The 16,018-nt window shown below is 42.5% G+C and overlaps 1 protein-coding gene across 1 annotated transcript in view; it reads left to right on the top strand.

Annotated features, from left to right (window-relative positions):
* Positions 1-16,018, top strand: part of NTN4 (netrin 4) — a 139,870-nt gene that overhangs the window by 27,571 nt on the left and 96,281 nt on the right. Inside the window, exon 2 of the mRNA XM_083182428.1 lies at positions 441-970. Coding sequence (XP_083038554.1) covers positions 441-970 — 530 coding nt within the window. The remainder of the gene's footprint in view (positions 1-440; positions 971-16,018) is intronic.

Here is a 16,018-nt window from a genome sequence, read left to right as displayed (position 1 = left end):
TGGCTGGCTGTTTATCACTCTCCATTTTATCACTTTTGAAGCTTAGAGAATCTGGCCCATAATCTGATTGGTTGCTGTGGGAAACATCCTAACTTTAATAGAACTCCAATCTTAGTAAATTTACCCCTGTGTGTGTGTGTGGAGAATCACTCCTCTTGCACAATATGATAAAATAATGTTCCGTTTATTGTGATGTGAATAAGATACTTTACGCAATTCAAATAAGTGTGATTTATGCAAAAAAGGGTTATTTATTCCAGATACAAAGCTACTTGCTTTTATTTATTTTTTGCTGTGCCCACAACTCAGAATCAGTAACTTTATAACAATGCATTAGGTAGGTATTTTATTCATGTATTGTAACAGTTCAATTATCTGAAATGTACTCATGACTGTATGGAGAATCATAAATCACAGTCTGTACTTTTCTTTTATTTCAGGGATAAGCGGCATGGCTACAATTGGATCTTATTGTGATAAAGCATGTAATCCCCGAATGGGCAATTTAGCTATTGGCCGAAGCCTATGGACAAGCACAACCTGTGGTTCTAATAGCACAGAACTATACTGTACATATAGTAAAAGTCACGACCAACTCTGCACTGAGCCAAAGTGTGAAAAATGCAATGCTGCAGTGCCCCGACTTTCACATCCATCTTCTTCAATGGCAGACTCAACTTTCAAAATGCCACGCACATGGTGGCAGTCAGCTAGGGACACGCAGCGGGAAGTTATACAGTTAAATTTGGAGGCTTCCTTTTACTTTACTCACTTGATCATGGTATTTAAGTCTCCTAGGCCTGCAGCGATGATTCTGGAGAGGTCCCAGGATTTTGGCATCAGTTGGCGCCCATATAAATACTTTGCCCCAAACTGTACTGCAAGCTTTCAACTTGAGGATGACCTTAATGAGAAAGGAGCTCTTTGTACATCACGATACTCACAAGCTGTTCCCTGTAGTGGAGGGGAGGTAAGTGTTCATTACATGCCAGTATCTCACAATAATGGTGCACACTTTATATAATGATATCAGATTGTAAATAGTTATAATTAGAGACAGGATTATATGCAACCAAAAAAGCTCGAAATATGCATGCAAATATGCATGAAAAATACTTAAAATATGCATGAAAATCTTCAAAATATGCAAAATAAAAAATACAAAATATATAGTAATTTATGTTTTTTTATTTAAATCAGCATACAATTAGTAAGCAGTATATGACCAGCATTAAAATATATATTTATAATGCCCCCAGCAGTAAAATGGATATAATACCCCCAGCAGATAAAAGGATATAATGCCCCCAGCAGATACATTGATATAATGCCCCCAGCAGATAAATTGATATCATGCCCTCAGCAGATAAATTGATATAATGCCCCCAGCAGATAAACGGATATAATTCCCCCAGCAGATAAATTGATATAATGCCCCCAGCAGATAAATGGATATAATGCCCCCAGCAGATAAAGGGATATAATGCTCCCAGCAGATAAATTGATATAATGCCCCCAGCAGATAAATTGATATAATGCCCCCAGCAGATAAATTGATATAATACCCCCAGCAGATAAATTGATATAATGCCCCAGCAGATAAATTGATATAATGCCCCCAGCAGATAAATTGATATAATACCCCCAGCAGATAAATTGATATAATGCCCCAGCAGATAAATTGATATACAGTAATGCCCCAGCAGATAAATTGATATAATGCCCCCAGCAGTGACACAAATACTCTACTGCACTGTAAGTGCCAGTAACACTCACCGTTGGCCCACTCTCACTCTTGTGTGGTTGAGAACACTGAGAACACTAGTGTACACGGCTCCGGCTTCCAGCACCCGGCTTCCAGCACCCGCATGGCGCGCAATGCTTTCCCGCATGTCAGCAGAGGCGGGCAGCCTGTCAGCGCGGCGGGTGTGGGATGTAGCTGGAAGAGCTTACACACTGCACTGTTTAGCAGCTTATCAGCTCTTCCACCCACCCCCCGCCGCGCTGACATGCCGCTCGCTCAATCATTTCCTCTGATGGGCGCTTCTGTCAGCCTATCAGAGGACTCGGCTTACAGATAGCAGAAAAACGGGCAGGAAGCTAGGGTAAATGCTATATATATATATATATATATATATATATATATATATATATATATATATATATATATATATATATATACAGGAGGGTATATAATAGGCGGCACTCTCGGATTTCGTGATGAAACAAAAACTCCTTTATTGGTCCGACATGTTTCGGGCGTCTGCCCGTCCTCAGGGATCAATATCAACTCACACAGTGATACAATTTATACACACATCTAAGAACCCGCCCCCAACACCTTTACATTACCTGGCGTCCGTTTCACCTGTGATTACCCGCGCGGGCTCCGTCTCCCGGCGTCCTTCCCCTCGTCGCCTTGTCCATGACGTCATCAGGGTGTCCGCCTCTCAGCGTCCACAGCCTTTCCCGTCATGCGGCGCTGTTCCCCGCTGGTCAGGACTTCCGGGATCCAAGCCTCACTCTGGGCATCACTGTGTACGGTTGCCAAGGCAACTGTGCTATCTAAAAATCACAAAAATGCATATTGAAAAATACATATTTAAAAGTGCAACTTTAAGAGGCCATTAGCTGACCATTTTAAGAGGCTCCTAGGAGCCATAAAAACGTGAACATACATATAAAAAATATAAAAATACGATACATTGCAACGTGTTACAATACATTGTATGTGAATAGATGCTGGACAAGCTATAATGCATATTTGTGTTACATAGTTATTTACTATTCAATCCTCATTAAACTAGTGCAATCACTATCTTTCCATATTAAATTATTACACTATTGTAATCATGCATTAATTTTGATCCATCAACTTTAGCTTTTATTTACTGTCAGTTACAGCCACTAACGGGTATTTATATGAGCCCTGCTGATTAGTCTTACATGCTATCCCTATATTGTACAGAGAATTTTTCATATGAAATTTTGCATCCCATGCTGCTCGTTCAGGCCTCTCGGAGCCAAGGTATCCAGAATGTGTATCCATCTGGCTTCTGCTTGCAACAGTAATCTACCCCTATTACCCCCTCTGATGTTTTGGGGTATGTGGTCTATGATCTTAGATCTCATGCTGGCAATGCTATTATCAGCTCTTCCACCCACCCCCCGCCGCACTGACATGCCGCTCGCTCAATCCTTTCCTCTGATGGGCGCTTCTGTCAGCCTATCAGAGGACTCGGCTTACAGATAGCAGAAAAACGGGCAGGAAGCTAGGGTAAATGCTAGGGGAATGGAGCCGACGCTCAGCGTTCCACCGGCAAACCTGTCAAAATATGCACAATCAGGACATTTAGGTGAAATATGCAATTACTACAGAAAATCGGACAAATATGCAAATGCATATGCAAATATGCAAATGCATATAATCCGGTCTCTAGTTATAATGAAGCCTTGTATACTGTGCAGTGTTTGGTCTAGTAGGTGAAACTCACCCCTTGAAATCTGAAAGAGTGCTACTGTAGCTGGCATTTGATCATGTTAATCTATAACATGTAACTACTGTAGGCAGAGTATTAGAGGAAGGATATACATTGTGTGGGAGGCAATATGTTTCTGTGCTTATTTATGCACTGCGGGCAGTCTATAGCTAGCATAATAAATGATTACAGTAACAGGAAGATTTGATTAGGTGGAGGAGTTTGTTGCTTACTGAATATAAGCAAGCTTAAAAGTCATCTGACAAAATGTTAATATATATATATATATATATGTGTGTGTGTGTGTCTAGTGTCCGTGTGTAACCAAAACACTGCCATCTGCTGGCAGCGAGTAAAACAACGGGGGATATTCAATCTCCCGCCGCTATTCCCGACAGGGGAAGTAGCAGCGGGACCTTATTCAATGCTGTCTTCCCTGACAGCATTGAACAGGGATCTCGGCAGAACGTGCCTGACTTTATAAGCAGTCAGGCACGTTCTGCAGAGAACAGCCAGGAATTGTTGAGCTCCCGGCTGCAGCTCGGCAATTTCTGTCCGCTTCTCGCGGTAACGCCCCCTTCTCGGTGCTCGGTGGGCAGGACATTGAATCCCGCCTGCCAAATCCGTGTCGAGCCAGCCAAGAATGGGACAGATTCACAGCTGTTGGGCCAGCCCAACAGCTGTGACCCTGCATTGAATAACCCCCTTTCGCACGTACAGGAAAACAGAGGCAGTCACACATACAGAATCACAGAGGCAATCACAAGGTAGCAGATTAGGTTTCAAAGCTTTTGCTTCAAGTGTGCTTAGCTAGTGTGTATATATATATATATATATATATATATATATATATATATATATATATATAGCTTTGTTCAGTGGCGTAACTATAAATTTTGCTCCCCCCTGCCAAAACGTTTGTGGCGCCCCCCCCCCCCCCTGGGTGGAACTGTCTGTCTGCTCCCTCTCTGCTGGCCTGGCTTCCCGGCTCCTCTCCAGCGTGTTTCCCCACCGTGTGACATGATGACATCTCACTCATAACGGAGAAGCTTAAGAAGGAGAGGCAGAGAGTGAAACCAGCAGACACTTCTGCTTCCGCTGGCTCAGACGTGTCCCAGTCTGCCCCTGAACCTCCTGCCCATCCTGTACACAGCAGCCAATAGCCAGCTCTGTGTACAGTCAATTGAATGAGTGAGGGGATTTGTTGTCTCTTACTGTCATGGCCGAACCTGACCCACGGCTGACTTGCCTCCGGTGCTCAGCTAGCGGGCAGCGGCAGGCAGCAGCATGTGCTGCTCACGCTGGTTTGAGCGTGGATTGGGGATCTCTCTCTCTCACTATATATATATATGAACAGTATGTACACCACATGTGAGTTAGCTATTCCTCATACAATAATGTAACAGAAGCTCAGCCAGTTAAGGAGATGAGTAAAGTCATTTTTCTGCTATTAGTCATATTATATTACAGAAGCTATCTACAAGGTTATCAAGCCAGATTTCATTGGGAAAGAGGCCAATATTATTACAAAGAAAGCTGTCTACCAGATAACGCGGCACTTTTAGGGTGCATGCTGTCTACATTAACTGCAGATTAGATAATTCATGTTTCCTACTGCATATAATGAAATGCCTACAAATTTAGTGGATTGCAGAAGTGAATATTTACCTTACAGTGGAACAGATTCTGAAAAAGTCTATAACAATATCTCAGTATACTTCCTAGCCACCATGATATTGATAAGGTAAATGGTGTCTCTTTTTTATGCTGTATAATTATTGAGAATTTCCAAAGTAGATTACAGTTTTATTTACAGTGCCTCTGCAAACACCAGCCTATGTATTATTCTTGTGCTTTTTTATTAAACGGAAACAATATTTAGGAGGCATATCAGCCATCTCCAATCATGTGAGCCATACAGAATTCCCGCTGCCAATCTGCTGCTTGCAGTCAAAAACGCTGATCACCAGACATTGATCACCTGTTGAGGAATGGAGTAAAAATGCATGTTAGAAATCCCAGAATTTTCCATCCTTTTTTGTCTTGAATCAGCCAATCGGGAATTTCCACATTCCCGTGACCCAGACATCTGTAGAACTGAGAATTGTCCTAATACCTGCCTGATGTTTTGGCCTCATTAGGTATGTAAGGAAGTATAATATTGGAATTAGGTATAAAAAGAACAATAAATAAACCATAAATATTTGCCCTTGGAAATGTATCCATATAGCCTGCCTATGCAATACCCTACAGATTGAGAACAGGTTGTGGGGTTAGGGAATAATCCAATTGATGAGACCAGCATGCATATTTTTTCATACATCTCTCAATAGAAAACCTTTGGCCCAAGGGTGTCGTGAGAAAAAATTCTGATAATGTAGGGTGTTGTGATTCATTCCTGTGCAGAAGCTGTGTTATCACTGCAGACACTTCCCAATAGACAGAAAGGTATATACACAGAGAGAGACAAGACAGACATCAGTCCAATTGCTTGTGAAGGGAGCAATGTACCATTACCACAGGGTTTCAGTGCCGGCAACGGCACCCAATCTCTTACCCTTCTGGTTTCAGCCAGATTCTCACATAATGCCAGATGCACTAAGCTTCAAAAGTGATAAAATGCAGAGTGATAAACAGCCAGCCAATCAGCTCCTACTTCCCATGTTACAGACCATGTTTGAAAAATGTCAGGCAGGAGCTGATTGGCTGGCTGTTTATCACTCTCCAATGTATCCCTTTTGAAGCTTAGTGCATCTGGCCCACAATTGTTTGGAGCCCAATGGGGCAATGAACACTTTTGGACAAGTTCGGGAATCCAAACTTGTACCATCTGCTGCCACAATGACTAGTATTGAGCCCATAGGTAGCAATATGCATATACATGCTGTGACAAGGATCACAAATACATGGTCTCAGATGATGACCTGGTAGTTTATTCTCATCAGCAGGTACAGCATAGCAGGCCACATTTAAATACAATTGGTATCACAGGCATATCAGACTCCTAAAAGGCTCCAATGGTCCCTAGTCTAACCCACACCCCCCAGCCTATCACTCGGGTAGATAGTTCACCATCGAGAGCAAGGAGACGGGTTAGATTTATATGGCGCATGTGTATGGATCATAGTACGCATGCGTGAGGCCTTCCTGCCATAAAATCCTTCTTCTTTTTTTATCACTGGCCGTACCCAATTTGATTGACAGAATGCTGGTGTTTGGAAGTGGTAACCGGGCGTTTTCTGGGAGTATCAGGCCTGCCCAAGTGTTTGGACGGAGGGCATGTGGCGTCAGCTCCAGTCCCGATCAGCCTGTTTTTATAGCCACTGCCGAGTAGGTCATTGGCTACATACAGACTGCACAGACTGGATGGGAGTGGCAGGGCGGCGATTACCTGATCAAAAAGACAAATATATGTAATGTTCATATTGGGTCTGTACTTACCAGATAGCCACTCATAGTGCAAGTGATGTCACTCTTTTAAAAGTGCCAAGCTAAAAACCATAATGATGGAAAAGCTCCAGAAGTGTGCAATGCTTGGGGCAGGAAAGTAGTGCAAGCAGTTATGATAAATAGATTGTGAATAATATAGTGACAAATATGTAGAACATGTAAAATGAACTTTATGGACATTTGTGTTTTTAATCACATCTCATTATATAGCACATTATTACTGTCCGTACACTATGGTGACCACTAGGCAAAGGTCCTCAAACAAATCTCTGATAAATAATTGTTGTCATAAATAAAACATTTAAATATTATTTATTTATATGTTTTGTGAGATGGATTTGATATGTGTGAAAATACTGTTTTCTTACCAAATTTTACATCTTGCTTGTCATATTTGAAGCAAGCTGTGAGATTATGGAATGTTTACAGTAGCACAGAAGCACTATGGGTGCTATCCTGTTTGCTGCGCTGCTTTACCACTGCTAATAGGTTCAACAGAGGCTATCCTATTAGCCTCGATGCCAGTGTCTCTTAGCCCCGATACTTGCTGTTATTGGGTATTATGCTTTGCGTGCCTGAGGTATGTAAAGATTTATTCCTGATTAGCAGCCACCAAACAGGTGAAAACACAAGGGATCGCAGATCCAGAAACAGATGCTTATTGGATACTACAGTAATGACCATCTGTCATTAATCGCGATATCCTATTTTATCGACAGAAAATACATCGGGGGTAATAGGATAGCACCCAAATTATTTTAGGAAACTTGTGATGATTTTATGGAAGGTAGCTACCCATTTACTCACGTTACTATATGTACTGCATGTGATGGGCACAATGATTAGGAGAACACAGGCAATCAGGAAGCCATAAGCCCCCCATTAATCAGTGACATATTGCAGAAAGGTCCCAATCCCCTAAAAGGCAGGTCGTGAATCAGGAATATTAAACATGGCAAATCAGGGATTTTTACTGATTGGTGGTACCGGTCAGGTCAGGGAAACAGGGTTTAGATGTATGGGAGCCTATAGACAGAACATTAGATGAGTGGTATCCAAGCTATCTTAAATCATGGTGCCCTCGAGTATCAGCATTTTTTTCACATCCCCCCTTAAAAACGCATAGGCAAGTCTGCGTTTTCTTCTGGCACTCCCAGAAAACGGCAGGTTTCCACCCCCAAACGCTGACTTTCTGTGAGGGGACTGCGATTAGATTCTTCTGATTTTTCCGATGCTATTTTGGCTGGCACATGTCCACTAAGAGCTGCGTAGCGTAGAGCGCGAATGTGTAGTCATTCGATAATCAAACAGATTTGGAATTCAAACATCAGCGATCAACCCCCAAAGTGTATATGTTGCTTAACATATTCCTTCTATATATAAAATTGCACTGTACACAACCTAAATTTTCATTCATGTGCTTCTTAGTGATGTGGAGAATACAGCGGCCTTCAGGGAATTGAAAGACACTAATTGAATTCCTTTTGCTGAAATAAATCCTAAGCTGTTTTTGTTTACTAATAGAGGCAGCCAATGTTCCCCGAATGGCGGCAGCACTGTTAGACTGATAAGGCGCCCAAATGTCCAGGAATTTGTATATTTTTCTGCAGACTACACAATGCATAAATGCAAAGAACAGTCGGTCTTTCCATATTTCACTGATATGTTATCATAATGAAACATTTTACATTTCCCTGAATGTTACAGTATGACATTCCTTTGATAACATGTGTTCCGGGGAGTGCACTAGAATTGTTGATTACAGACTTCCATTTAAACAAGTGCCTTGTGGATTTTTCATGTGGGTTTTTTGACCATCAACCATTATGACAGTTCTAAATTCTCTCGGTTTTCATCTGGCATAACTTTATTAAAGACATGAGCGTTATGAGCCTGATTTAGCGTTGAACTTAAGTGAAACTAACAGACATACGAATACTTTGTTTTACTAGACACATACCTCCCAACTTTAGAAGATTCAGAGGTGCGCACCCAAAAGTTTGGGGACATGACCTAGCGGAATGGGAGTGTGGTCTATAATCACGACCCTTTCGCGAGGCTGCGCCCCCACTTCCGGCGCTGTGGGAGCATGGCTAGAGGCTCTGGGAGAAAGTTAAGAACCACATAAGCTAGTCTGATGTGGCCACTATTCACCCAATTCTGACAGAATGAAATCGGTTGAAAGTAGCCAAATCGGATGTGGTTGCCATCTGCTCTGATGCACGGTTCTGTGCACATCGGAGTCTTAGGTCGGACCTGCTGCACCACTGACTTCCAACTTGGCTCCCCTTCCGGCAATGGGGAGTGGAGTCGCATGGGATACATCACATTCAGAAGGACCACATGCAATGTATCGCATGAGCTCCTGCCACCTGAGAAATCGCAGTAGTGTGTGGCCACCTTTAGATTTGAATGGGGTATGTTCAAACTGAAATCTAAACTGCAGTGTGAAAGTAAAGCAGCCAGTACCCTGCACAGAAACAAAATAACTCATACACATCTAAATTTCTCTGCACATGTTACATCTGCCTCACCTGCAATGCAGCAAGGTTTTGTCCATTTGAGAAAAAAGGTACTTTAAGATAATGGGCCAGATTCTCTAAGCTTCAAAAGTGATAAAATGGAGAGTGATAAACAGCCAGCCAATCAGCTCCTGACATTTTTCAAACACAATCTGTGACATGGCAGGTAGGAGCTGATTGGCTGGCTGTTTATCACTCTCCATTTTATCACTTTTGAAGCTTAGAGAATCTGGCCCTAGGACTGAATTAGACCCAAAGTACATAAATAAAAGAGCAAAACAAGAAAACAGTGACTTATAGTACAAGACAATGCAGGACAAATGTGGGTAACGGTCATTAGGTCGGTCCTATTAGGCATTAGGTTGACCACTGGGTGACAGGGCTTAGGTCAACACTTGAAATAGGTCAACAAAAGCATTAGGTCAACAATGGGAAGTTCGGCAGTTAAAATGTCAACATGCGTTTTTCATGGGTTTTTTTTTTTTTGGTCAAAAGGAGATATTTCATACCCTACCTTCCACTCTGGCATGGTGGGATAATAGAATAGTGTGTCAAGCGCAGTGAGGCACCATGCACCGAAATATGCAAGGGGACGTGGTACACTATGTCGACATTCGGGACAAAAAGACTTGAAAAAATCATGTTGACCTTTTTACTGTCAGCCTTCCCATTGTCGATCAAATGCTTTTGTTGAGTTCCGACCCTGTCAACCATAGCAATGTTGACCTATTTCAGGTGTTGACCCAAGCAATGTAGACCTTCATGTAGTCGACCCTATAACCCATACCCAACAAATATATGGTTTATAAACTGTTTATAAACTGTTGCATCAGCCACCATAACAAATAAGCATGAGAACTCAAATAAGCAGCGTGCTGTCACAGCTGGAGAGGAAGATGACGGGTGTGCAACCACAGCAAAAGTACTGGAATGGTGTGCACAACTGGTGCCCTGTTCTCTTTAGGCTTCTTCTTCAGATATGGTGGTTAGGTGGTTATTTTTTTGTGGCTACATGTTGGCAAAATACCTCCTGATCATCATCATCAACTCTGATCTTTGCTAATGTAATCACACAAAATAGCAAAATATATATTTTCTGTTGAGGGTGACATGAAAATGTGGTTCTTGGCATGGATATTGATATTGATTATTGGTAGGGGGTATTTCTGATCCAGCTGGTTGCTGTGAAACTTCTTGACTTCTTCCTCGAAAACTCACATGAAGCAACTTGTTTTTATATTCTTCTGCCGTGGTATGTTTTGCACCTTGACTTTACCTGACAATCATTATAACATACAAAGTAAAGTAGAAACAAATACAAATTAAGGCACAAATGAGTTATATAAATTAAAGACCATTCAAAATATCTCCTACTAGAGGGAGGGGGAGCGGATACTAAATGCCCAGGGCAGGCACTGGCTGATGAAGAGGCCATGATCACACTCTCTCCACTGAATTTGCCACAATGTCAGCACTATGTGGCGTTGAAAATAACCCTCCATTTATTTGATAAGGCTAGACCCAAGAAAAGTACCTGGGCACAGCACACTCTATGCCCTTATCATGCATACTAACTTCCTCTAGCAGAAGGTGCTGAAGATTTTTCAGGTAGTCCCCTGGCCCTGGAAATGGGCAGAATGGGGAGAATAATACAACAAACCACAACAAACCATGGAAGGGTAAGGAACCAATATGACATAATTCAGTAAGTGTTGTTATCTTAGACCCACCCCATCCCCAAGGATGAAAGAAAATGGGCAGCATGGACGGTGTAATGGTTAGCAGTACTGCCTCACATCACTGAGGTCATGGGTTCGATTCCCACCATGACTGTAACTGTGCAGAGTTTGTATATTCTCCTGTACTTGTGTGGGTTTCCTCCAGGTACTCCGGTTTCCTCCCACAATCCAAAAATATACTGGTAGGCTAATTGACTCCCAACAAATTAACCCTAGAATGTGTGTGTGTGCGTGTACATGTGGTAGGGAATATAGATTGTAAGCTCCACTGGGTCAGGGACTGATGTGAATGTTCAACTATACTCTGTAAAGCGTTGTGGAATATGTGTGTGCTATATAAGATATATATAATCTAATAATAAAATAAGATATATATAATCTAAGATATATATAATAAATAATAAAATAAATAAATTATGTTGCCATGGGTGTAGGACATAGAAGACTAGCCCCGCCCCCATAGTGAACACCTGCCTCTCCTTTTCCGAGCTTCTACCAGAGATTAGTTAAGTATACTCTCATGAGATTTTAAAACTGTCAACGAGGCTCCATTTGTCATTTTCGCATCATTCTTGTGTTTCACACCTGAAACTAGGCTTCCAATTGCAATCCAGTCTCACCTTGCATATGTGACTGACTGTATCTGCAGAAAAACGTAAATGGTTGAGTGATTGCAATTTAGTAAATAAAGGTGTATAGTGTAAACCCTTCTAAATAAATAAAAATGAAATTATGTTTTCATCTTGAATTCCCTTGAATTACAAAAATAAAAGAAATAACTGGCTACATAGAACATAATCCTTATCTTAATGTCTTTTCACTGCATAGGTTTTTTTTTTCTTTTTGCTGTAGTTGCAGTGGCTGAGGATCTAGTTTAGTGTGTACAAGGAGTACACCACTGTTACTGTTAGGCTGTGGAATGTACTGAAACCTATTGAATGAATAGACAAAAATATTTTTTGTCGCTTATGGCTTAACCCCTTGAGGCCTGTTTGTTTGGTTTCATGAGGCTTTGCTGCTATGTGGTGCTAAAGTCCCTGTTTTATCATTGTCTCTGAGAACGTGGAATGCCGTGGGAACTGCAGAAAACTCATCATGATGCCTCTAATTTTGTGAACAGAATAGTAATGAAGGCTCTTGGTTGATATATGAGAAGATAGCTATCAGAGATTATGTGCATAATTAAAAACTATGAGAATTTCCCTACTCCTATCTGCATTATTTGAATGCACAACTAGCAAACGGCTTCAGGTGTGTTTTCATTGAATCACAAAATATATATAAGAATTTCAAGTACACTGAACGCAGAAAAACAGAAAACACCTAAAAGACCTCTGTACATACATGCGATCCACCAATTGCCACCTCGGCTGCACTGAACGCTCTATCCTTGTTGTTTGAAAAAAATGATATTTCATGGAGAACAGAAATGTGATTTGTAAATATGTTTGAAATATATTACGTAGATACTTCCTTTTTACACATAGATTCTACTCACAGGGCACAAATCTCTACTTATAGACCTCCACAATTCACAGAGGTTATGGCATACTGTAGATCAAAAGGTGTTCAACCACTGTGCCCTGGCACACTAGTGTACCTTGAGCTTTTCCCCAGTGTTCCACCAAAGCTAGAGATATCCACACTAGTTTACAGCCACCAGCAGTTTACAATGTATTTTATTTTTGTTATCCTATGGGGACCAGTGTGATTGTTGTTGTTTTTTTTCATATGGGGAACAATGGGTTTGTTTTTCCCTGTAGGGGCCAATGTGGCATCTCACAGCCCACTTTGTCCCGGTACCTTGGCCAGGTACTGGTGGTCTTAGAGCTGCCTTTATCTGTTTCCCTAGCTAGGATTCACAGTGGCATGTTGTCAGGGTAGCATTCTATATCACAGCTGGAATACCTAATGTCCTTGGTGCGATATATTGCACACATATACAGCACACTCATAAACAATTACTAAATATTGGAAATAAAAATTGACTTTGACTGAAAAAAAGACAAACTTTTACAAGTACAAAACAAATACTAAGCACATGAAAACCTACACAACACAGAAACCACTAAGAAACTTGTCCAAAACTCCTCCAAACCACCAATCTCCAGCAACTCACCACACCATGCCTAACTAAACCCACAAGGAGCTGGGGCGTGTTGGCTGCTATAGATATGGCTGTGAGAAGTCACTCCCATGTTTTAATCAATTACAAATTACAAAACTACTTGCAAACATATTGGCCGTATTTTACAATAAATACGGATTTTTGCCCTACAAAATAAGTACACTAACAACAATACGAATACACATGTAAAAATACAAACACATACAAATGAATGCGACATTGGTAAATAAATGGCGCCACATTAGTAAGTTTGGATTTTGCTACTGCAAAAACAAATACAAAATACAATTGTTTCTAGGCGATGTCATTCTTTTACAGAGGCCTTTATTCAGATCTGATTGCAGTACAAATTTGCTTGGAAAATGGGCAAAACCATGTGGGGCAGATGTAACGTGCAGAGAAAGTTAGATTTGTGCCAGTTTTTTTGTTTCTGTGGAGGGTAAATACTGGCTGCATTATTTTTACACTATAATTTAGATTTCAGTTTCAACACACCCCACCCAAATCTAACTCTGCACATGTCACATCTGCCCCACCTGCAGTGCACATGGTTTTGCCAATTTTTCCAAGCAAATCTGTACTGCAATCAGATCTGAATAAGGACCAGAGTCATACAGTGCTCACGCGTCACGTGTAGGGTGAATTGTAGCGCATGGAGGCTACAGATGTAGCGAGGGGGACCATCGCCGCCGGTCCCCCTCGCAGCCCCAACAACCCCCCCCCCCCCAACGGTATCCGGACTACTTGTCTACAACAAGAAGATAGACAGCCATTAAGTCGACACCATTAGTTAGACAACTCAATAGGTCGACATGCCTTCAGGTCGACATACCATTAGGTCGACATGTCATTAGGTCGACATGCCATTAGGTCAACACTGCCATTAGGTCGACAGTGTCTAGGTCGACAGTCAAAAGGTTGACATGGTTTTTTTACTGTTTTTTGAGCCGACATGTGCCGACAGGCGGTATTTCATGCCCTACAATCCACTACGGCGTGGAGTTAGATTATAATAGTGTGCCGAGCGCAGCGAGGCACCGCGCCCGAAGCATTGTGAGCGAAGCGAGCGATGCGAGGGGCTGCGGTTCACTACAAACTGTGTCCATGTCGACTGTGTCGACATTTGGGTAAAAAAAACAGTGAAAAAAAAAACATGTCGACCTTTTGACTGTCGACCTAGACACTGTCGACCTAATGGCAGTGTCGACCTAATGGCATGTCGACCTAATGACATGTCGACCTAATGAAATGTCCACCTAATGGCATGTCCACCTAAAGGCATGTCGACCTATTGAGTTGTCGAACTAATGGTGTCGACCTAATGGCTGTCTGTCTTCTTGTTGTAGACAAATGGTCCCATATCCCCCCCAACTGGGCAGCGTCTTCCTGAAGCGGAGACGGGCAGAGAGATGCTGCCCAGCCGCTGTGATACTGGGACGCCTGCACACGTGTCCCAGTCCCTATCGCCGGTGCTCGCCAGTGAAAGGGATCTGGCGGGCGCCGGGCAAAGATGTAGCCTGCTACATCTGTAATGTGGGCATATTAGAAGTCACTTCCATGGCAAAGTAAATATTTTCAACCAATATGTCTGCATTTTGAGATATGGTCAGAACTCATACATACATACATACATACATACATACATACACACATACATACATACATACATACATTGTATATTTGACATCTAAAGCAGGAGGCAGACACAGCTGGATTTTACTTCTTGAGAAGTCATTTGGGGTTCAAGTATATTTGTAGCAGGATCAAGCTGCAATTAAAATGTTTAGGCAGATGCTACTCACCTGTAATGTAGCACCTCAAGGGGAATCATGGTCAGAGAAGAAAGTAAACATTGGGCCTGCATATTTTTGCTGCCAAGCCAGCAGGTAAACACCGTCCTGCCACCCTGCCGAACACACGCTCCCCTGACCAGGCATGGGCACGCCTGCATTTGCACCCAGTGCAGTAGCGCACGCAGGGGGGGTTTCTGAGTACCCCCCATGAGTCTAAGGGCCCTAGGGCGAGATTCTCTATTACAGAAATGCGGTAAAAACCCCGTTATCGGGGTTTTTACCGCATTTCTGTATTCTCTAACCTCCCTCCGCAGTGTCACCGCTGCGGAGGGAATCGCCAGCAAAAGCTGGCGGTTCCCTGCAGAAGCCTATGGGCTTCTTACCGCAGCGGTGTGTGAGGGATCCGTCACGGATCCCTCCAAGCATGCCCTGCGGCCGGCGCGTCAGTCTGCGCATGCGCAGACGGACTCCCGGGTCATAGACCCGGAAGTCCAGCAACGGCGCCGCATTGCAAGGGACAGCTCTTACCGCAAGAGCTGTCCCTTGCTTTAGTGACCGCATATTTTAGAGAATATGTGGTCATTAGAAATGCGATGGCCGGCGAAGAGGGCTGCGGATTTTAGAGAATCCCGCCCCTAGTCTGAAAGCTGAGGGTCCCCTCTTTCCATGGGTACAAGAATTTTAAAAATCGACCCTTGGGAACTGGAGATATCTGACTTCAAAGCAGTGGTCCCCACTGAGAGTATATTCTAAAAGCTGGGACTCTCCCCCTTTGGGGGACACTAGAAGCTTGTCTCTACTGTTCCCATAACCAGAGATATCGGCCTTCCAGCAGCTGGAAGCTCCACACACCTGGTATGTAGTTTTATATACTCGTTGGCAGATTGCTCTGCCTCCTGAACTCTGA

This window comes from Crinia signifera, chromosome 4 (assembly GCF_055691185.1).
Source record: "Crinia signifera chromosome 4, ASM5569118v1, whole genome shotgun sequence".
Taxonomy (NCBI): Eukaryota; Metazoa; Chordata; class Amphibia; order Anura; family Myobatrachidae; genus Crinia; species Crinia signifera.
The sequence above is the reverse complement of the archived record's forward strand: the minus strand, read 5'-3'. Positions and strand labels throughout refer to the sequence as shown.